Genomic DNA, 25,632 nt, shown 5'->3' with positions numbered 1-25,632 from the left:
GTGTTGGACAGTCTCTGTAAAATCATTGCAAAGTCGACATTTCATATTGATATTTTCTTTTAAAATCACATTTAGGCGATTGTGAGTGGGAGGTGACTGGGCCTGAGCAGCAAAAAGGAAGCCCTCACTTACTCACAGGCAAAGGAGTCTGTTGGATTACTGTTCCACACACTGCATGTACACACGATGCAATGGCTTCTCAGACAGCTTCTCCACAATGACCGACTGTGGGCAGACTTGGTGAAGGACTTCAACTGGTTTACTCCCATCGCTGTACCGTCCAGCTTTACATCGCCACCAACAAACAATAATCAATAATAATAATAATAATAATGTGTCCATTTATATAGCGCCAAACTCCACACTAGGTATGCTCATAGCGCTAACAATCAAGGCACAGCACATTATTACCCCGGATAACCCAAGCTGCCTGTTAGGCGCTAGAAATCAACCTCAAATTTCAGATTGTGTCCAACAACCTTGGCACGCTTAAAATAGCTGTGGAATTCCTTGCTTTCATCGTGAGTCTTGACATGCATCACCAGAGGATCATCCGATAAATAAATATGTGCAAAAGTACACAATAAAATTCTATCATGAAGAGCCTCCACATTAATCAAACCCCGACTTCCCGAATTGATTGGCATATATAAACGATTAAGAGAGAATAGAAGGTGGTGAGCTCTGTTATCAGACAGGCGGTCAAGACTCTGGATGTCTTGTTTAGTCCAATCAAACTACTCCAAAGGAATAGGAAAGGACTCGCACAGCAAAAGAATTGGTGGCTTTGACTCTTTTGGAGCAAAAAAGTTCTGAGCTCCAGATTTTCTTTAAGCGAACTTTATAGTCGGCCCGAAGTTTGTCTTGAATTTGGGCATTCTGGAGCTTGTCTCGAACTTGCATTCCAAGATAGGTGTAGGCCCGATCTTCCACAAGATGCTTAATAACTTGCACATGATGATGTTGCGGTGATATGTTTTAGCCTCTTCCAAAACATTTTTTTGTACAAGAAGTTGATCCTTGCACCCCCAATATCCCTTTCTTGCCCCCTTCTGCTCTCTATGAATTATATCATTGGAAGAGCAGTAAGATGACACGAGGTTTGTCAAACACACTGTGAAGATTTTATATTGAGTATTCAAACATGTGATAGGGCGGAATTTTGGGGATCAGTCAAGTCTCCCTTTTTTGGGAAGGAGTATTGTGCGACCTTTGCAGAACCATGGAGGAACATCACCTGTGTCCACAAGAGAATTGAAACAGTGAAGTAATGGTGTTTGGACACAGGGGGGACAGTTTCCAATACCGGTTTCAAATGCCATCAGGCCCTGGAGCTGTATTAGACTTAAACCTTTTGATGACACTTATCAGGCAATCTGGTGAGATGTAACAGACAAACGACCCAGTTATTTTCTCATGCATTGCATGATCGTAATGACTGACCCATGGTGCCTCCAGGTTACAGTCACAGGCTATAGACCACAACTGTTTCCAGAACCTTTCATTGGCATCCATGGGAGGCCTTTTATCATGCTCACCATCACCATTTGTTAAATATGTGGAAGAGCTGTTTGACCATCATTGAACGAAATCAAACCGCTGATAAAACTGATGTTAAACATCTTCGTCAAAGCGCGAATTCCGATTCATAAAGAAACAGATCAGCAAGAGGAGGAGTACAATACTCTTGGTTCAGGTTACATGGATTAACATTGAACAGATTTTTATGACCCTATCCGTATAATGGTGTAATCCTACTTTACGTGAACTGTTTCTAACCACTTGAGTTTAGCGTATTTAAAAGAAATCAGACTGTATGACAAAATATAGAATTTTAAAAACAGAGATGAGTTTTTTTACATTGAATGTGGTATAGGACTGATATTTTAGTGATTTTCCAGATAACGTTTACTTTGTTCAGCTTATTGTGTAAAATTATAATACATTTAATCCCCGCGAATAGCTTTAAAAGTTATGATGCGGCTCTAAGCAATACCCTCCCACTCATTATTTTTTCTTTTTTGTCAGGTTGCTTGAATGTGATATCATTATTATTATGATTATTATGTATGATCCCAGTCATTTGGTCGAATCCATGTCACCACGTCTTTTGATTACAAAATTATAAACGCTGAATACGAACATTCCGTGCACTGCACAGCAGACGTGCAATAATCCGTTTATTCACTTCGTGTCTTAAACATATCCGGTGCAATAACGTACCAATAGTATCCTTAGTTCAGCACTTTGGTATGTATTGTACACCTGTGTAAATGTTCATAATATCCTTTTGATTATTACTTAATCTATGCACGTGTATTATTCCCTATATAATAAACTGAGTTATTTGACATACATAGTTCCCGTGGTTTGAGTTAAAGAAATGAACCAAACAAGTTGTCATACTTTTTGTTTTGTTTTTACGCTATGCCAAAAGTCACGCGTTTTTGGTGTCATATACGATTGATGGCTTGCCTTATGCGGTTAGGCAGTGTTTTGGTATAATTGTGCCCAATCCTCTATAACTTGTTTTTGAGAACATCATCATTTTTTGACATGAACTATTTAGTATTAACTGTTTCAGGAAACCGTATGCATGTGCTTAGCTACCCGCAATCTGAGAAGCCACTTTCAGATAATTGATCAACATGCATTTTAATAATGACAAATACATGAAACTATTTGTTGTCGCGAGGTTTAAATCTGATTTGGTAAAATGGGACTCGGTAAACTGACAATCAGAAGTGTTTTATTTGAGCCTGTATGATTAAGCATGCAGTAAAACAATGTTAAAGGTTGCTATGTGGCGTTTGTTTGCGCTTTCAATACTTATTTGATCAAATGTCCTCAACATAAAACGAAAGTGACGGTGCCTTTGTATTGTCATTGTTGCACCAATATGATCCTCTCAAATTTCCAGTGTCCAGAAAGACAGCCAAATAACAAATTTCATGTAAACTATGGTATATCTTACTGCACCTTGCCGTTCATGAGCAAACAGTCGTGATGTGCAGGAAAGTTGATGTCATCATAACACGAACAATACATGGCGGAATTCGCCTTCTCAGACCAGAAGTTTTATGACAAAACGCATTCTGAGGGTATAGCAAAGCATGTAGAAAGCGTAAAATGCAGTCCTATTACTACATACACATTTAACTGAAATTAGTACAAGTAATGGTAGTGAACATCAATGTTCGCTTCAGACTGCAATAAAAGTAACTTTGTTAGGGAAGACAGTACTCCGACGGACTCAGGTGTGATTACAAATCTTTGGGAACAAAATAACAACAGAAAAAAACATGAATAAAGCTGTCCACACGCCATACATGCGCCATATTCGTCAAGGTGTTTAATGTATGTTGCCTCCTTGCAGTGAAAAACGACCCCTTAAAATATCCCTTAGAATTCTTCTACGACCAGTAGACATGTCGTGGTTACCATGGCAGTGTTGGCTGTCACGTCAGTCATTGATGGTCAAAGGCGCTTAATTACAGCATTACTGCACATGACATTTTATAATGACACATGTACACATGGCTGCAATTAGACACACGCTAAGAGGCTAAGATAATGGTAAACCTCTGCCATTGACATGATAAGTATTTCCGACATCCCATCCTATGACACAACCATCGACTTTAACTCGTCAAACTTGCACATGTCTGCCGCCTTACATCTACCCGTACCAAAATGTGATTATGTGTTTCACGTTACCAATTGTATGCTATTATCTTGTAAGTCGCCATCTCTGCCTTGTAGCGACATTTCGCCCTTTATAAGCTGACTGACTGAGAGCATATCCAAAATCGCCTTTGAATCTCGTCTAAAGTGTCAGATGTGTATGTGTGTGTGTGTGTGTGTGTGTGTGTGTGTGTGTGTGTGTGTGTGTAAGTAAGATATTAGTTCTCTACTTAACACACACTGTTCTAGTTATTTCAGATGAATGTTGGGGAATTTCTTGTACCCGACGTGATTGTAACCAGGACACATGTTTGGTTTGAAAGAAACTGTATTGGTTGTGTGAAAAAAAGTTGAGCACCTGGAAAAACTCAAGAGATGTTTTGGTGGCCTTTGACGAGTGTATTCATTTCGCATGACAGTATCGTATAATGATTTCTTATTACAATGTATTTTGTCTTTTTTCAATATGAAAGTGTGGATTTAGAAGTGGATTATTGGGTATTTGGGGCACAATGGTTAATATGAATGGATAATGGATGAAACACCGAGTTTGAGAACATAATTGTATTTTCCTCGCTAAACAGTAACATGTAAATAACATATGTGGGAAGACATGCCCAAATTAGGGTGACATGGTGTAAATAGGACGTTTAATTAATGATATTTTTTTTTTTCAGTTGTGGTTTTGTGCTTAAACATACAAGATCAAGAGCGCTTCCTGGCGACAGCAGCCCGAATGAGACGAAGTACCAAGCATGCCTTTTTCACATTTACCTCCTCTTCTTTCAATGTCCAGTTCGGTAGTTTTCTCACCTTCACAGTAAATGAGATAAGAAATAGAAGTTTTTATTATGAAGACATAAACATTTTAGAGAACGTGTTTGTAGTGTCAGCAGAACTGCCTTCAAATTCTTCCACAACGCTGACGGATTTTATAGATTCATCAGAAAGTAGTTTGCAATCTATAATTAGCGCCCTCCTTCTCCTTGGTCATATGGTCAAACAATATCTTGATGCCAAAGACAAACTTTCCCCAGGTCCTTTCCAAATTCTGTCTCGTGTGAAAAATGTGACCTTTGAGGCAAATGGACGTCAAGTGATTGTGGATCAAGATGGTCGAACACTTTACAACTATCTGATGTATGATCTTAACATTGACGACGGCACATTTTCACCCAAACTCTCCATGACAGCCACAAGCGCATCGACGTGGTCACTTGTGTACAATGATACCTTAAACTGGCCAAATGACATCATTATTTTGCCGGACCAATGCTTTAAAAAGGATATATCATGCAGACTTCAACAATCCGGTAAGTCTTTTGTGTGAATATATTATAACTTAAGTAAATCACGGGGATGTATTGTGACATATTACACGATCAAATCTAATTTTTATTGTGTTAAAGTCCACAAACATATACATGCTCTGCAAAGAGCATTCGCAAAGATAGTTTTCATATGTATACCGTTATATACATTATCTAATGCATAAATATAATAAGTAGATCATAAGAACTTGTTCAAATTTGGCACAAGTGACTGTCACTGACCGAGGCGCGTAGACAGTTTCTCACTGTCTAGGCTAAAATCCTACACAATACTGGAATTACTGTAGAGATGACCGTAGTGAATCTAAGTAAATGAAGAACCCGTATGAACCTGTCCTGCGCTGCATTTATGACACAGGGTCGACCGCATCTGGGTAGGTCACGTGTTGACCCCTGTGTCTGATAACGAACCATGGACTTGTAATGGTGTTTAGCGATAGGTGGAAAAACGTATCGAGGCCGAATCGCCTGTCTACAGTCTGCCGATGGAGTTGTTGTGTTCACCTCCCGCCTGCCGTGGCATTTGTTTTACTTTTCACTTGGTTGTACAATTGTGAAACATACAAATGAAAACCCATCGTTTCATACCCGAACAATTCATGTTGCACGTTCACTGAATGTTGGTGTAGTAGGCCGCCACGCTCCTACATGGTTGCGTTTTTTAGTTTCCCCCGCATTTTCGGTATTTTTGTAGCCTTTCTTTATTCTACCCGTACAAATCACTCCGGATGTATGCAGGCATGAAAAAAATCTTATTTGGTATTCATTTTGTATAGATATCAGCAAAACTCCGTCAGATATTTCGAATGTTTCTGCTTTTGCGTTTCTTTTTCTTCTTCGGGAGTATACATAGCATGCATGCAACACAGTACAAGATCATCTAAACATCAGATTCACATTCATTTCAATACATTTATGCTCTTGAGGGCATATTTCATATATAACATAACTGATTTTAGAATTTATGGTTGCCAAAAGGCAAGTGCAATGTTTTGCTGAAGGTCGTTCTTGTCAAATTTGAAGATGGTCATCAATAATAAATATATTTTGAAACAGCTACAAGGTGAAATAGGGTTTAACGTCGTGCTTGAGAATATTTCGCTCATATGACGACGTGCATGCGTGTGTATGTGCGGCTGCTTGTACTAGCCAAGACTTAGGCTGGTTTTATAGTGCTAGCTCACTGAGATACCATGCCGCAGTGAAGCATGAATACCCCACTCAGACACATTATACTGACTACGAGCCGACCAGTCCTTGTTGTACCCATTAATGCCGAACGCCAGGCAGGGACCAACTAGTACCATATTTTAACGTCCTTTGGTATGACGCGGTCGGGGATCGAACCCGCGACCTTCCGCTCTCCGGGCGGACGCTCTAACCACGGAGGCGGTCACAGCTACAAGGACTTCATTACGATAGTACCATTTTCACATGTTTGAAAATTCCAAATTTACGAAAAACTATTTTTCTTTTGGATAGGATAACTTCCATATAGTTGTACTCCTCTTCGACATATAACATGAACTTCTGGAGTAAGCTGATTAATAAAAGAGTAAATAAAATGGGCTTTAACACACTGCCGTATTTTTGTCCAATACGACAATTAAAATACTCAGTAAAACCAGCGTACATGTACGGATGCTGTATCATACGAATCATATTCAACATTTTAACAGGTAGACCTTTTATGCGAACGTGCATGCGTTTATGTACATCTACATTTTTTGTTCGTTGTTTAACTCCGATCTGAGAAATATTCCAGCTATATGGCGGCGGTATGTAAATACTCACGTCTGGACCAGACAATCCGGTGACCAGCAGCATGAGTATCGATCTACAGCAGTTGGGATAAGATGGCATGTGCCTGACCACCCGATTCCGTTAGTCGCCTCTTACTACAAGCATGGGTTACTGAAGATTAAATCTAAACCGGATCTTAACGGGTATATTTCTGTCCACAAATCAATTGATTTTATGAAGTTTACAAAGGCAACATAGAACCTACCTCTAGGTTTACTTAAATATGTTTGTATGCAAGTAGTAAGACTGAACATGTTGTCCTTTGTTGCATATCCATGTCTAAAACCTTCTTTTACTTTACACATTTTGTGAATATATACTGCCCATGTGCTTACTCTGTACTTGATGGTTGTTACAAATATGTCACCAAATGTACAATTTCAAGTTTTACTCCTGTACTTACAAGGATCATCTCGAGGGTCATTTTTGCTCTACTGTACATCCAAGTCGCCTGTGGAATAAATCATATTTAATATAACGTAGATGTAAAAGGCATAAAAAAGTTACATGATAATTTGAACATTTCCGGTAATAACATATCTAAACCTCATGATTTACCGTCGTTTAATGGTTTTATACCAGTCAGCATCTCAAGTTCTGAAATCGTTGACTCTGGCTCATGATGAGTGAGTAAGTGAGTGAGTTTAGTTTTACGCCGCACTCAGCAATATTCCAGCTATATGGAGGCTGTCTGTAAATAATCGAGTCTGGACCAGACAATCCAGTAATCAACAGCATGAGCGCAACTGGTAACCTATGACATGTGTCAACCAAGTCAGCAAGCCTGACCACCCGATCCCGTTAGTCGCCTCTTACGGCTCATGATGAATTTAAGTTAATCGACACTGGGTATAAACTCATTTAGTTCAAAGCTGGAACTTGAAACAATTCCCTTAACTAATCGCGCTAAATATCTGCACTAATGATTATTGTTTTTGACAATCCCTGTTCCACCTCACATACACATGGAAATAAAATTCGCCACACCCCACATTTTTCATAGAATCAATATATTACCTTTAACCATAGCCAAGAAACTTATCCAAACCCCAATGTAACTTACTGTCAGAATGAACTAACCTTCACTGCATAACTAAGTGACCAATTTAAATGCAAAAGGAACGAAAGAATGTAGTTCATTCTGAGAAAATATGGCACACAAAATATGACATTTTGTAGTGCTGATAACTATGGTCGTATGACGTTAACAAGGGCGGTCGGGCATACAATCCTCAGGAAATCCAATAAATATCAATAACCGTACACAATGTCAAGGTATTGTACTTTATAAAGTTCACCAACTGCAATAACATCTGTGGCCTTCCTGATCATTGTCTGTATCAAACTTTGAATTTGAAACTGAGGTATTGCATTCCATTCTTGATAGACAGCTTGTTCCAACACATCATGATTTATAAACTGGGGGATCCTTCTGGCGTTTTCTGCCCCCTATGATGTCCCAAAATGCTCTATGTGATGGAGGTCATGACTCTTGGCGGGCCAAGGTAGAGTAACTTCTAACCCTGACGTAAGAAATAACCAACGGCAGGCACGTGCACGATGTGGTGCAGCTTTGTAGCCAATAAAGACGAGGAGGATAATCGAAATGTGGCACAGCAACCTGTGGAGTACCGTGGTCTGGTAAAATTTTGTCTGGTCGTCACAGTTCGTCTGATCGTCTAGTTTACAAACATGTGAGAGTTTCACGAACACAAGAAATCGACTTTCGTCCGACCATTGGGCTCTTCCCCACTGAAAACCAACCTATTTTGCAATAGCCCTCAATGGCATGTCAGCATAGCAATAAGCTTGCTGTCTCTGAGCAGTATCTGTTTCCTATTGCGCAGATCGATGCTCATGCTGTTGACTGCATTAATGGGTACAACAAGGACTGGTCGGCTCGGAATCAGTATAATGTGTCTGAGTGGGGTATTCATGCTTCACTGCGGCATGGTATCTCAGTGGGCTAGCACTATAAAACCAGCTTCAGTCTTCGCTAGTACAAGCAGCCGCACATACACATACACACGCATGCACGTCGTCATATGAGCGAAATATTCTCAAGTACGACGATAAACCCAATTTCACCTCACCTCATGCTGTTGATCACTGGATTGTCTGGCCAGACTCGATTATTTACAGACCGACGCCATATAGCTGGAATATTGCTGAGTGCGACGTAAAACTAAACTCACTCACTCTTTGAGCAGTTGTCAGTTGGGAAGGGTCCATATTTGCCTATCAACAACAAAATCAATGGCTTTTTCAATTTAATGAGCTGTAGGAACAGTGATACTGAAACTGCTTAATGACGGGTACACGTATTGCTCACCTACGATCGTAGCACGTGCGTATCTAAAACCAACGTATACTGTTCACGAAAGGTAGCGGATATCGAAGTTAAACACAGGGGCAAAAACACATGAATATAGATTCCTCCGAATTTTGTTGTACTGTAAATTGTCTAACTGTATGTTTAGTGCTACGAATATCTTCAGTTTCTATCGAACTGTCTATAAATATTTATGCTATTAAATGTCTTACCGAGTGTTACCTGTGTCTTGTTACAGACTATACCTTAATACCCCTTTGTTAACTAATTGGTCACGGCCTGGTGGACCCAGACTCTAAACAATAGATATGGGTGATGTGAGGTGTCCCTGGCAGCTAATGGTGGGCCAATCCGTTATTAACCGGTTTGTGACATTTGGGTTACCATCCCTGGTGAACTTAGCAATATCCACAAAGAACATCTGCATAGCTATCAACGTTAATTTGCTGACAACTGGTGCTAGACATCCTTATTTCCACATGAACATTGTTTCCCAATGACAACTAAACATACGTTTGCTTTTATTTGTCTCAACTTTTCAATATCCCTACTTTTTGTGAGCAGATTATCTTGCGCCCGATGGGTCAAAATCATTATACAAACATAATTATGATATTTATATAACTGGCTATATGAAGGTAGAAAATCATAGGTGTTTTTTTCCATGTGTATATACATGTACTTAACTTGCTTTCAAAACGATTTACTATTTGTTCACATCTCTGAGACGTATATCTTGTCTTTCATAAATGAACTAAACTTTTCACCAGTGACTGACTTACGAAAGGGCTTAAATGTTATTAAGCCCTTAAAGTTGGACTTTTACAGTTTCTGTACTGTCAAACTGGTCGCGCAAATGTACTGTAAGTCTCCATGGTCCCTAGCATGGTGATCTACCTTCAGTTGTTGGCAATCTATAGCCTGTTTTTATATTGTATTGTCATTTATAGTTAAAATATTTTAGATTTAATTAGTAGTTTTAAATTTATATCTGTGATAATCTAGTTGTTTACTGTCCTTTGGAGACAGGTACGAATATTATCTAAATTTGTCTTTTTTCATTTATACATCAACAACTTTCTTAGTCACTATATGGCTGAAATACTGCCGAAGTGACATTAAATTTAAACTCACTCACTCACTCAAACTGGTCGCTACTGCTATAGAGTGTGATTCTGCTCTGCTGTGAATTTGATGTAATAGATAGCAAGAGAAAAGGCTTTGGATACTAGGCAATAATCCATGGAATTTTCACCACTGTAACAAAATAAAAGTTATATTGAGCAATGTTACTGTCATCACCTCAAAAACCATTCATAATATCGATATCCTACAAAATACATAAGATTTATCGTTCATTTAAGCAAACAGACAATACCAGTTCGCACATTTAATTCTCCTTCAAATTAGATACAAGGATTGTTCCTGTAGTTTGGCAGTGGATCTAAAATAATAGTAAGCAAAAGGTTTATGTCATTTCTATTTCATTTGTTTATATAATGTCTAAAACTTAAGGGGTATATGGACATACGCATAATATATAATTATAATGCATCAGCATTTTTGTAGGATATTGCTTTATCAAAGCATTAACAAACATGTATACATTTGGGTATAAAATGAGTAACTATTAACTATTATTCTAACTAATACTGTCACTCCACCCGAACTCCGCCCGACATAACTAAATCTTGACGCTTGAACTTGATAAATGTCAAAGGCGGGAAATATATATACATATATATATATACATATATATATATATATATATATAAAGAAAGTGATGAGAATACCGAGCGTACAGTAGTACATATATAAGAAGAAGTTTCTGAAATCATCACACGACACGGATCTTCTCCAACATGTTTCACTTTTTTCTTCAGGGAGAAGTGCTTACAGTTAAACGGATTATATATAGCTGTGACCTTGTCGCTCTAAAATGTTGTCCCTATTATGACGTCACAATATATATGTAATGACGTCATGCTGTAACCGCTACAATCTCCCTGAAGAGTAAAGAACGAAACATGTTGGAGAAAAAGGCATTCTGTTTTTATTTATCTATGCAATATATATATATATATACAGTTTATCTCCTGAGCCCACGTTTTCACAAAGCCAACTAAATCATACTCAGAAATATAGTCTATTAAGTTTCTATGATCAAATGTAAAATGAAGTCCTTCAGTGTTGCAAAACAAAAACATATCACGTTTCGGGCAGAGGCCTAAGCGTTATTCGGAGTGACGTTACTGTGGGCTTGGGTTTTTAGCGCGCACAGAGCCTCATGCCAGTTAGAACTGTCAGTGTGCTGTCATGTCTGACTTGAATGAGGTGACGGGCGTTATTTGCGAGGAACATCTGATACAAAGAGTTTTCTTCAAGTTTAAAACTAATTATTATCAGTTTGCAAGGTAGCTCTTTGTCCCGAGATTAGATCGGTGGACACTGCAATAGCAACCTTTGGATGGTCCCTGTGGGTGATGCGTTCCAGAAAAGGTCTAGGCCGATCTCCTGTCCTTTTGTCCAGTCTAAATGATTTATGCAGATCACGGGGAAGCCACCCTTGCTCCCCTAGCTATCATTTAGAGTCTCCACAATCAGCTTCCTATGACCCATAAACGTCTATTTGTCATTTTTAGGAACGCCATAGAATATGACGTTTTTCGTGAGAAGGTGACCATTTTATTGATTTCTGTTTTAATCTCAATAATCTTACTCTCTATTGCGTCATAATGGCGACACTCTAAGTCATCAACAGTATCAATGTCTAAAGTAGTGTAGGATGTGATGATTTTCCATCAGGAATTTGACTGGGACCTCTTTGCATTGATTCGAAACTTGAGACAACCAACCAGTCAATCAGTATGCCTATGAGCATGGCCAGAATTTATCGTAATGACACCTCACAATCGTTGTAAGAGATAATAATAATAATACTGTTTCATTCGTTCTTATGCCTACAAATAACTTAAGTATAGTATAACAAACAATGCAAGATGTCTTAAACTGAAGAAACCACCCAAGGAGAAGATGCTTTTATTCAATTTGCAGTGGGTGGTTTTAACGTAGAAAGTTGCTTGGTATATTAAAAGATCTCAGACGAGAATGAATTAAAGCCTCCTAACAATCTTCTTTGAGAGGCATTTAGAAGTTGGGGCAGTAAGGAAGGATAACAATATATGGATGAACACTGCAATAAAGAAGTTGTTCATCCGTAGATTATTATCATTCCTCCTAACAGTCTCTAAAGTTGGGGTCTAAATCTAACTGCTAGTTCATTTAAGGATTGACCGTGTATGTCTGTTCATTGAGGTATGAATCGAAAACCCGACGTGCAAACTGTATGAATCAGCGAGTCGAATAAAAACACACAGTCAGTCCTTATGATTAAATAGGACTACGAAAAAATATGGTATCTACAATAGTTTCATAAAATAACAATCGTATGACTTAAAGCAGATAGCAGTTCGGAGATTGATAAGCTGTCCAGGCGAAGGAATACGTATTGTGACGTGACAAGTATCAGGTGATTGTTTAATTTAAGCACACACCAAAGTCAGTAACCAATCAAAGGAGAATGAAAACTGAGGTGACAGGACCAAGTAAATTACAGGAACTATTGCACACGACCCTCGCTCATTTTTAAACTTTTAAAGCAAAACGTGGTTGGCAATGAAACATTACCAGATGATGAATCACCATTTAACCTTTTTGGTAAAATTAAACGAGAGACCAGATGTAGTTGATTTTGACCTTGATAATTTTCAGAATATCAAAACTGAAGAAGGCGCTATTCTTAACCGAATTATGTCGAGTGAAGAAATCATAAAGGGAGTAAATAACCTGAAAAAAATAAAGCCGCTCTATTCGATCGGATCATTAATGAGTATATTTCAATTGCTAAATTATGTACTGATTAATGTATATGTTGAGCTTTATCATTTGCTAAGAAGTATAACCAATTTTTGGAAATAATGGAGACACCCCAAGTGCCTGCAAACATGCCACTCATCCTTCCGATCTGTCTGGTCAAACATAAAGAAATTCCTGGATTTTATCTTCTGTTTATTCTTTGATATAACGTTTCGGGGCCTGTTCCGGCCCCATCATCTGGTAAAACTGGTGAACTGTTAGTGTGCCCATGACGTCACAATGCTATGACGACGTAATACATGACAACGCAATGCATGTGGAGGTCATAATGGATACAGCTAACAGGGCTAATATATACATAATAACATGTATATTATGTATATAAAAATTATCTTTCCTGCAAAATTATTTAGAAATGTTCAGATACTCATTATACAAAATTATTGATTAATTTAGAAATGTACTTATTATAAATGTATAGAATGTAAAGTAATTACAGTGTGTACATATAAATAAGGTTTATACATGGGTACAGTGTTTTTTATGAAACAGTGACGAAGGTATGGTATTGTCTATTGTTCTGTGAACCATACATGCATTCGGTAGGTACACACCCTGATCCCTGTTTGTTGCTGGTTTTGTACGTTTGATGAAGAACGCTGCAGTCAACTTTCCGCCAGTCACTAATGTTTTTTTTGCGAGGACTTCAGTTTCCCAGTCAATTTTATGGTTAGGAGTATTCACAATGTGTTGAGAAACTGCAGATTTCAGATCCGATTTGTCTGGTCAACCTTTCTATTTCTGTCCTGAATATTCGTGTACAAACACATTTCGAATCAAATTCTTTGTTAACCGAAGTTCAGGCAGAATTTAGAAAAAAATACTCTACTAACACTTATATTTTCACCTAACTTGGCTGAGCAGGACTTAAAAGCATGGAAAAAAAACTATTCTGTGCCTTCGTTGATTTTCAAAAAGCTTTTGACATGGTCTGACGTTCACGACTTTTGCAAAAGCTATTACAACATAATGTAACTGCAAAATGTTTTTATGGCCATTTATAATGGGTAAAAAAACACACTATAAAATCATGCGTTTCATTTAATGGTTTTCACACATCACATATAAAGCTGATGTAAGACAAGGAGAAAACCCGTCTCCCTTTCCGTTTGCCATATTCTTGAATGATTTAGCAAACACTCTTTTGGCTTATGCCCGAAGTGGCCCTTCCAACAGTGGCCCCTGAGTTTTCACGCCTTGTTAACAACCCATGCTGGAGCGGCCCCTGAACACTTAGGTATTCCCGCACTGGCCTCTCTTAATCCAGTCAGCTTAATTACCAACAGTATTGGACTAATAACGGAGGCGTGATGCTTTGAAAGTGCTCTGAGTACCAGAAGAAAAAGAAACACAACAAACCAAAGAGTGTTTTACAATACATTTACATTATTTTTGTCCATGCCTTTAAATATACATAGAAGTCTACTTATACCAAAAATACAAGAAAAGATAAACACACACACACAATAAAAATACATTATTTTATTACTCACCCGTTGAAGATATCACTGTTTAATAATTTTACAATGTTATTACATATTGTGTAATAACATCGCGCGATGCTGTACGTATGACGTCAAAGTGGTTTACAGTTATGACGTCACAATGCTAATACCTCTGTCACAGCTTGACTCGTGGAAAGCTGAGAGTCATCACACTCCTTGAATTCTAAGGAAAGAAGTACTTCGCTCGATATTATTTTGCTAATGTTGGGTGAGTAATAGATACCAAACCATTCACAAGTTTCATCAATATGGTATTACACGGGACATCGTTTAGTATTCTCTATACACAAACCTCCTCCTCAACAAACTGAGAAATCAGACCAGCAGCTAACAACATTAAATTATTAACACAAACCATTAATGGTAACCAGACTCTCACAGCATCCGCAGTCACCTTCTTCTATTAGTGGCAGATTAACGCTTTGTTTTGACAACTAATAAGTTGTTCCCCCACGTTCACAACTTCTTTAGGTTTAACCTCATTTTCCCCACATCTGAATGTTTGGATAAGGGATTAGGACGTCACTGGACTGTAGATGTGGGACTATATGGTCTGTTCTAATCAGTGTCACTGGTGAACACTTCTCATTATCAGTATTACCATCTGTCACCTCTTCATCAAGCGTGCCTGTGTCCTTGCCCTGGTTCGACCACGTGACACAGAAGATACCTGGTTTTATGCCAAAGAACAATCTGAGTCAGAAGATCCCCGAATCAACCAGTTTGCAGACTACATATATGTGACAGAGCAGTGGGTCAATGGTGACAGAGAAATTTTCGCCACTGTTGGGCCAAGAACAACCAATCATCTGGAAGGCTGGCACTGCAAACTGAAGACGCTTGGTCCGGGCCATGCAAACATATACAAGTTCCTAGACTTGATCAAGACTGAACAATAAGACATTAAACTCACCAGCAGACAACTCGAATCTGAGGGCAGACTTGCTACAAAGAGAAGAAAGTACCGCCGCCTTGATGAGAGAATCATATAAAAGAAGAACTTGTTGATCACTGGCGTCAAGACATCTATCGAATACTTCAACACTGTAATGAATTTTGTTGGACTGTAAATTGTCTTACTGTATGTTTAATGCTACGAATATCATCTGCACCGACTACGGTTACTATCAAACTGTATATAAATATTTATACTATTAAATGTCTTACCAAGTGTTACCTGTGTCTTGTTAAGACTAAACCTATACTAACTATACCTTAATCCCCCTAAATCCAATAGATGTTGGGAATGTGAGGTGTCCCCAACGAGTTGTCCCGGAGCAGACCCTGAATGTGGCTATTACGTAACAGACAGAGAGGCCACTCTTGGAATGCACTCACTCTTTTGTATGAATCGTGTATTGGCGTTCAACTGAAGCTGAGTGCATTCCATGAAAGATTAAAAAACCCGGCAGTTTTGCTATTTAATGATGCAGTCCTCTTGGCTACCAATATGCACCATTTGAAAAATATGTTAGATACATTCAGTAGGTATTGTGAGAAATGGAGGCTTAGTGTTAATGTTTCTAAAACTAATGTGATGATATTTGAAAGCTCCAAATGTTATTATACACATCAAGTTTTGTAAAATTGGTCGAGCCACTTTGGATTACATCGATTCATATACTTTGTCGGGATTTTTTACAGTATAGTTATACCAATATCATTGTACGGTTGCGGCATTTGTCTAGTATCGAGAATGTTCGCTTTCTGAAGTCGTTAACCTCACTCAGAAAAGTACTCCAAATTTCATGGTATATGGTAGACTTGATAGATTCTATATAACAAATGTAGTTAAAACTATGGCAATGGTGTGTTTTGAAACAAAATTACTATCGGGAAAAATGTCAAAATTATCCTTCCTTATGTACAAGCTGCTGCACAACGACAACATATTGGAAACGTGCCAACATAACTGGTTACCATATCTAAAAAAACAAACATTTTCGATTATCTCGGACTTACAAAAATAAACTTTATGATATCAACTTACAATTACGATAGATACATCTTCCAAAGGAACCATGTTAAGCGTCTTTACAAATCATTCCCCAAGTTTTGAAAATCTAAATCTGACAGAAAATGTATTGCTAAAATTCAGAGCCACCAATCAAAATATGTCTATTGAAACTCGCAGGTTGAAAAAAAGTAGTAGATATAATGATAGTCCGAGATCAAGCCCAACAAAAGCCTCTGTAAAGCTTTATTTCACAAATAAAGCTTTTGTTAGGCCCTTAGATCTCGCCCCAGTATATCTACTACTTTTGAACCCCCAGTTAACTTCCCGACCCCACGTGGCACAATAGTGTCACTATGTCGCGTTGACAGGAGGTAACATTGTACCTACGGTATGATCAATAATTCCTCTCTAACGAAACCTCTCCCTGGCCCATCTCTTAAGTAGTACAAGTTCGGCTCGTCGGCTTTGATGTCCACTTTATATATGTTGTAAGTTTTGACCGACCATATCGGATCGGTGGCTCGTTTCCGAGTGTCACCTTCGTGTTCCCCCGGCTGGTAGAGGTACCTCACGAGGGCCCTATCGGGTATCTGTTTCTCCTTCCCACGCGATGGTGCAGACGACTCAGCCACTATTGATTTTAGTTTGATAGCGTCGTAGCCATCCTATATATAGTTACATTTACTTCAAAATATTTTCTGGTAGGATCCATTGTTTGACTAGGATGTCCTTGGTGGCCATCGCCATACCAAGGTTCATAATAAGCATACCCATATCCTGCAGGTTGAAATCTAGCTTGATAGTCGGTTGTTTAAGCACCATTTTGGTCAACCGAGCGTACCCTACGGCTAGACTAGCGACCACAGTGGCGTGGTATGCATCGTTGACGAACGTTTTCCCCTCAGACATTATGTATATGATATAAAAATATACATTTATAACATGATAGGTGGGTTGACCTCTAATTGTGGGGGAGGGTTTCCCTCTCGGGGAGGGACCCCCTCCCGGGGTGGTTGTTTATTATATAACCATGAGATAGCCACGGCAGTAGTTGCGCCTGCAATCCACAAGAGTGGAGTGTAGTTACTCTTATGTTGGTTAGACCACCTTTTTTTACCGGCAGCTACTCTCTTAGGGTTCTTCTGCCTGGTGACTGTAGGATTCTCCTGGGGTGGGGTTCCTCTGGAGGGTTCTCCTGGGGTGGGGTTTCCTCGTTCACCTCCTGTGCAGCATCCATCTTGTATACTATTATTATTATTTTACCCTCCTTAAATTGGCAATGCTTTGCTGTGATAATCGCCACCGTCACCGGGGCTAAAAACATACCATATTTGTGGTACAGCACGCAGCTGATAGAGCTCAAGGCGTGTTCAATAAACTGGTCTTTCTCGAGGTGCTCCCACAGGTAAAGTCGACGTTCCTGGGGAATGGGAAGGAAGTACGACGCTATACCAGTGTAGATCTGGGTCATAGCCGATCCTATAGTCTTTGCCATCTCGGCCCCGAGTCTAGCCTCGTATCTCGCGTACAGCTTATTGATTTCTTCGGTTGACATTTTGTGAATTTTATCGGGAGTGTTGTCCCCAAAGTAATGTTTGGCTTTACCACCGACTGCCAGCGCCACCAGTCTCTCTCACTTGTCGTCACTCACCTGTGGCGACAGTTGATCCTGTGGCACCAACAGTTGTTCTAGCAATTCATCACACTCCATCTTATAATGTAATAAGCAAGTTTTAGTTTTAATAATATAAAACCCGATGCAGGTGAAACACAGCGAAATGAAGGTTAAGTTGCACACGACTAGCACTTCCAAAACAACCATCGTATAGAACTGTAACAATTAATTGCTAAGCTTGCTATGCATTTGCTAAGCATTTGCTAAGCTTTGCTAAGCATTTGCTAAGCATTGCTAAGCTAAAACACCCTATAGGCCACGGGTTGGTCGGTCTTGAGCACGAGCTTAGCATGTTTAGTTTCAGCGAGCTGTTTCTTTACACGTTCCCGTTCTAGTTTGCTCATCACATCGTTCTCTCTCAAACACTCCTCGAAAGAATCCCTGTCCTTGCAGTGGAATAAGGCCACCCATCGCGTCTGCTCCCTGAGGTCTTTCAACACCGAGTTGAACTTCTGCGTTAGTACCCAGATGCTGTGCTTTGCGTGCCGTCCGGAGAAGGCCAGGTACGATAGCATGTCTCTCTTTTGTTATACATACATACATACATACATACATACATACATACATACATACATACATACAAATACTTGTATAGCGCCAATATCCGTAATCCGCTCAACGGCGCTCTGGCTCTAAGATGGTCAAGATATCACATATAGTTCAAATGCTTCACCTAAGAGACATGTCTTCAGATTTGATTTAAAAACAGCTAAATCTGGTTGTGTTCTGAGGTGAGATGGAAGATTGTTCCAGAGATGAGGGCCAGCCGTCTCAAGTGACCTGTCACCATATGTTTTTGTCCTAGTCACAGGAATTGTCAAAAGACACTGGTCATTTGATCGGAGAGAACGTACAGCAGTATAACGGTGGAACAGATCACAGAGGTACTGAGGAGCTAGACCATGTAAACTTTTAAAACAAGGAGTAGAGTTTTATATTTTATGCGGTAGTGGACGGGAAGCCAATGAAGTGAGTGAAGAACAGGAACAGGAGTAATGTGGTCCGATTTCTTTGACAGAGAGACCACTCTGGCTGCAGTATTCTGCACCTTCTGAAGCTTGTGTATAAGATTGTTTGGGAGGCCATCAAGAAGCGCATTACAGTAGTCAAGACGAGATGTTACATATGCCTGAACAAGAGATGCCGTAATCTTGACGTCCAGGTATCGTCGAATCATGCCGATGTTGCGAATGTGGTAGTACGCCTTTCTACAGATGTTATTGATGTGTGGCTCCATGGACAGTGAAGAATCAAAAATAACTCCCAAGTTTCGCACCTCATGGTTTGGCTGAATCTCACACTGACCGATGCTGAATTTAGGAAGAGAGATACTGGGTTGGAGACGCTTAGGGTGGAAAACTATGAGTTCAGTTTTATCATCATTCAGTTTGAGGTAGTGTGACGACATCCAGATTTTGATGCAGCTAACACACTCTTCAATGGTGAGAAATGAAGACACAGCTGATGAGGAAAGTAAGGGTTTGAATGATATGTAAATTTGAGTGTCGTCAGCATATAAATGCAGTCCAAGGTTGAAGGATCTGACGATATCACCTAGAGGAGAAGTATAAATAGTGAAAAGTAGAGGTCCAAGAACCGATCCCTGAGGCACAGGCCCTGTTATCGAACACATCCCGGTAGTACCCCTCCAACATATCCAGCACGAAAACGGTCTTCCCACAGCCCGTCTGCCCGCACACTATGGCGCAGTGCGGGTCGCGGGGTAGATCAATAGATGGCCTACTGCCATCAGAAGATGGCTTGCACGAATCTCCCATTGTCTATATTAAGTTGCGCGTCCATAATAACGTACAGATATAATTTCAACTTGCCCGCGGATTGAGCCTTCTTGGTAATCTGGATTGTTATCCCCTCGCTGCCGTTGTCGATGCGGCGACCGCTACCGTGCAGTTTATCGTCATCCGTGGATCGCATGTCCAACCACAGTGCGTACTTGGTGGTCAGGTATTCACCGATCTGCACGGAGGATAGGTCCAGGTCTTTGGTTATGTGTGGGTGTTGTTTGATAGCCGGTAGCTTTTTTATCTCGTCCCACTGCTGGTGTGCCCTCATACCATGACTGAACAGCTGGTTGGGCACGCCCTCGATGGTCACTTCCACCTTTTCAATCTCGGGGTTGAAAAACTTCTCGCCGTCCCTTCGGAACGGCTCATAATCAAGATACCTTTCATCGATCGCGCCGGCACATTCAGATTGATATTCCACACAGTGTCGCTCTTATCCCATGCGGTCGTACAGAAGGCCACCTTCCCCGAATACTGGTTTCGGACCTGCCTGGCCAGCTCCGGGCTAGTGACCATGTCGAACTCCAGAGAGATGTTGTCGATGGTGTAACTGGCCTCATCACCGTTCGGCGTACGCACTTCTTTGCTGTAGTCGTTAAACGTGAGCTTGTATTCAAGCCTATCACCCGGCGTGGCCTGGTAAAACGGCGCGTCTCCCGTGAGCAACTCGAAGTCGAGCGGCACGCAGAACCTGTTCCCGTATGCTTGGGCGATGGCCTTTTCACTGTCCGAGATTTTGCCTAGCTGGTCTGCCGTGAAGCCGTACCCCACGCACAACCGAGTCGATTTGTTGATGCCTTGGTACACGTCATTGACTCGTTCTTCCTCGCTTTTCCAGAGGTCCCCGTAGCAGTGAAACACGTCGCTGTCGTCGATGCTCAACACCTCGTTACCGCTGATCTTGATGGTGGTTTTCTTGATGATGGCCCGACCTACGTTCCGCACTAGCTCGCGTTTGTCGTTGTCGGAGGTCAACGTGAGGTTGAACATCAGTCGAACCGTGCCTGGTACGATAAGGTCATTCTCACCCAGGTTTGGGAATCTAACCAACAGCGTTTGGTTCTGGTCTATCTTGCTGGGATTGTTGGTGATGGTCACCGACTGGCGCACGGCTCTGACGCCTAGATGCTCTCTTGATCTTCGGAAAGGATCTAGTTTCCTACCATACATTGTTATATAGATAAAATATAAAAGTTTAATATAAATAATGGCTGAAGGCGGCCATGAGGACATCCCAATGAATGATTTTGGCGCTGGTGCGTATGACGATGACACCTCATGACACCACCATTAGCAACAAACTTTTAAAATCAACCATCAATGACTACTACGACGCGATGAAATCAGATAGAAAGTACGTCGATCCTTTGCCAGACTATTCCAAGTTTACCATCGACAAGCAGGGCACGCTGCAATTGAAAGCTCTCCCGGAGGCCGATCTCATGAATAAGAGCACTAGAAAACCACTCGCTCTGTCTACGCTGGTCACTCGTTATGGGAGGCAACTGCTCCATGATGAACTAGGCTTCATAGATTACAGTGGCGCACGGCCTAATCTTCCCCCGGAGGTCGTCCAAGATCTACAAAACATCAGGGCCGAGCTCAGCGGTGAAGATGATGCTAAAGAAACATCAGACAACATCGAAAAACTATTGGCCACGTACCATGACAAACCCTTGCCTGGTTTCGAATTCCCTGTTCGAGAACTGCGAGGCCTAGACAAAGCCTTGAAACGTGTACGCGGAGAACTCACCGAAACGGAGGACGATGATATGAAACGTCGTATCGAGGAGAGAATAAAAAACTTGGAAGACGAGAGACGGACTCGGTTGGAATCTGCTTCCTCGAACCGTGAAGCCCTCCGATCCCTGATCAGTTGTGTACGGGAAACCATTGATCGAGTCCTAAATGAGGACAGCACGTTAGCTGACAGGATCCGAATCCTCTTCTGAGAGCAAGGGATTACTATCGCCAGCATTTTGACTGCATTGGGCTTCATCATATCAACCCTGGTGGTGTTGCTGACGCCTGCGGGCGGCAGTGGTACACCAGGTGGTACACTCACTGGTGGCGTCAGAGACTGGATAAAAAAACACCTGAAATTCCTAGGGGAGGCCCTGGCTAAACTGGCTGGTAAGGTCGCCGAAGCCCTACTCGGCATCCTGGGTAGCATCGTCTCGTGGCTGCTGAGCGCTCTGGCTAAAACTGTCACGTGGCTCGGTCAAAACCTGTGGGCAGCCATCGTCGCCGTGGCGGGTCTGGTGTACGTAGCGGCTAAGGAATTTTTAACCAAATGAGGCCGAAACCGGCCACGACCCCGCCAACCACCAGCGCTGTTTTACGATCGATGTGTTCCTTGTTTTCAGCCACCCGGTGTGGTGGCAGGGGTTGTGGGGGTGTGGGTTGAACCCTGGGCTCCGGGGGTGGTACGACTATACCCGTTTCACCCGTTGGAGGTTGGACGTGACTCACGTTGATGCCTTCATTTACACCCAACTTCTGGTCGGCCGTAGCTATGATTATTTCGTTGTTGTAGCCCACCACTTTTTTTACTCTCTCATATCGCTCGGAGCCATGTACAGTCCCACATCGAAGACGTAGTCGATTTTCGACCGGGCGTATTCCAACACGTCTTGGTAGCGTCGGATAGCACTCGGTAGATCAACTGGAGCATTGATAGCATCCTCGACGTTGGACACGAACTGTTTCTGTGCGTCCTAAGCAGTCCCCTAACCGATAACAGCACCTAACAGCGCCCACATGTACGTTCGAATCGAGTCGTTTAAGCGTTCAGTGCCGGCACAAGCAAACCCTTTCGACGTGTCCAGCATGAACATTTTCCAATCGTCCATGGGCCCCTGCTCGAACCTCCAGACTCGGTAATCCTTGCTGTGTCGAAAGCCATGTAACGGTCATCCCACTCGTTTGTTGTGATATGATACGACTTGTAACCCCAATCTTTCACCAGCTGTTTGCTGACTTCCGCGATGTACTTATTGTGAGCGATGGGGATACCCAACCCATGGTTCGAGCCCGGCAAACGCCAATCCGTCTTCGGGTCTAGTTCGAATTCATTGCAAACGCGTTCGTAGGCCCGCCTATCGTACTGGTTGTTTACTGCGTCCAATGCTTTGTCCTGTGGGATCGGAGCGCTGATCTCTTTGAGGATACGCCTGACCTGGTAGTACACGTGGAACGTGAACACAGACTGACTCTGTGTTAATGTCAAGCCACACCCCGTTGTAGCGCACCACACGGCGAAGTTGAGTTGATTCTGCCAGAACTGCATCGGGTTGTTGAACCAAGCATGGACTACCTTAGCGTTAGTCACCGAAAACCTATACCTGGCAAATACATCTATAAACTGGGCACCGAAATACAACCCAGCAGCGTCGACCACAATCTTCATGTGTGGGAAATCTATGTCCAGTTTAGGGTAAAACACTCCTGGGGAGTAAAACACTCCTGGGGAGGAGAATCCTCCCGGTTTGTCCATTTTTTAAAGTATTATATAATGAGTATATATACTCTAACATGTACGTAACACTTCCAGGAATAACGAGCGGCGAGTCCCTTCAGTTGATGCACGCGATCGATAACACGTCGGGCCAACTCGAAGTCGCACTCTGCGATATCACCTACCTACCGCGATGGACTAACATCAACGTCAACGACAACAAGCTGTTCGTCAGTGGCGCCCGCAACCAGAAAACTGACGGCTACTACAGCGTGTGCTCGCTAAGCGACGAGGTCTTCAGCCCTAGGTGGCCGAACTCAAGATGAACGACTCAAATGGCACAGTGGTGTTAATCAACAATGGAATAAACCTCTTGAGGCTCTGTCGACCATTGGCGAGGACACTCGGGATGTCGCTGGACGAGATAAAACCCGCAACTACCGTCACAGGCACGAAGTTACCCTGTGCATTCATCTCGGTCAGTTGAGCACAACGGACAACATTCAAGGTGGTCACCCTTCCACGATACTGAGAGCCGACCAGTGAAAACGGGGAAATACAACGACGGCAGAACCGAGTCGTTTTCACCACGGCAGTATAAGAGGTTAACTCGGGGCAACATCCCTGAGCTGGTAATATCGGTGTTAGATATAAATCATAATCCTGTGAATATAGGATACCTCAGCATAAAGCTGCACATAAAATGACTAGCGCACAAGGCCCCGGAATGAGGTTGAAAAAATGCATCAATGCGGGGATCTCCGACCTCGGGGACACATGCGGATTCGACGACCCCGGAGTAGATGGTTAGTTGTACGCCTTGCAACTGAAAAACAACATTTACAAACACGTTGAAGTCCCCTCTGGTAGAACCCTAGGTGATATAGTAGATACCTCAGGAGCGACCGTCAACACTCAGTACACCCTAGTCCGCACTGGTGATGATAAATGGATGGTATACCCATCGTTCGGAGGCAAACTGTTCGACTTAGAAGATGTTGAGAGCACGACCGTCGCCCGAAACAAGCCATATACGCTCGTCTTCACCGACAATGACAAGTGGGTGTTGTTACCCGCTAAAGGCGACTGGTTTCTCAATATTAGGCTCGGCTCCCACTACGTGTTCACGGAGAACAAAGACACCTACCTAAACAAAGTCATGAACAACGGAACTCTGCTCGTGGCTTACGTCCCGGCGCAGAGACGTAGCGTAGTCATCAGCCAAGTCGCCAGTATGTCAGCCCACATGCTATCGAGTAAACGCGTCTGAATTCGAAGGCGTGGTCAACATCCTGGAGAGTCTACCGGTGAACTCCACGCTGGTCATCAAAGTCTACCTAGGGGAACCATCGCGGGATGAAATCGTAAAGGGGGTCAAACTCGGGTGGGTGAAACAACACCAGTATGCCGTTTGCACTGTTTACGTTTGGGTGGGTGTCAACTCCCACACCAGTCTGCAGGGGGTCACCGTGACCGTGGAAGACACGATATCACTCACCAAGATCTTCCTACCCGACAACATACACTTCATGGGGGTGAAGTGCACCCCTGAGAAATTAACAGAAAAACAATTGGAAACTATCTCGTAATAGTATTATAATAATGACTAGTCATCGTCCCAACGCTACGCTTAACGACCTGGGGGACACGGAGGGATTCGATCAGCCCGGTGAGGATGATGCCTTGTATGCCCTACGCTTGAAAGACAACGTGTATAGGTGGGCAGCAATGGCCGATCATCGCCCCAACATCACACTCGGGGGTCTAGGAGGCACAAGGGGGTTCGATCAGCCTGGCGTGGACGGCACCTCGTACGCCCTGCACTTAATAGACGGTGTGTACATGCGGGTGACTGTGGCAGACACACTCGGGGGCCTAGGAGACACAATGGGGTTCGATCAGCCCGGTGTGGACGGCACCTTGTACGCCCTGTCCTTTTACAACGACAGGTACATACGGGAGCCTCTGGCAGACTACTTTAGAGAGCCCAAATGGTTGATCAACATGAACCTCACCGCACCTTGTATCTCGTTAAAACAAAGAAAGGTATGTCTCCGAAATTAGGAACAACGGTATTTTACTCGGGGCTTTCATTCCGGGGTCTAATATAAGTGCTCAGCTAACCCCGGATCACACGAGCAACATGT

General features: G+C 41.9%; 1 protein-coding gene across 1 annotated transcript in view; it reads left to right on the top strand.

Moving 5' to 3' along the window:
- LOC124283991 (retinal guanylyl cyclase 2-like) overlaps positions 1–25,632 on the top strand; it is a 388,141-nt gene that overhangs the window by 43,359 nt on the left and 319,150 nt on the right. Inside the window, exon 2 of the mRNA XM_046720035.1 lies at positions 4,362–4,997. Coding sequence (XP_046575991.1) covers positions 4,362–4,997 — 636 coding nt within the window. The remainder of the gene's footprint in view (positions 1–4,361; positions 4,998–25,632) is intronic.

This window comes from Haliotis rubra, unplaced genomic scaffold (assembly GCF_003918875.1).
Source record: "Haliotis rubra isolate DU_JTF1 unplaced genomic scaffold, ASM391887v1 Scf327, whole genome shotgun sequence".
In the NCBI taxonomy this organism is placed as follows: domain Eukaryota; kingdom Metazoa; phylum Mollusca; class Gastropoda; order Lepetellida; family Haliotidae; genus Haliotis; species Haliotis rubra.
This window is presented reverse-complemented; position numbering and strand designations above follow the sequence as displayed.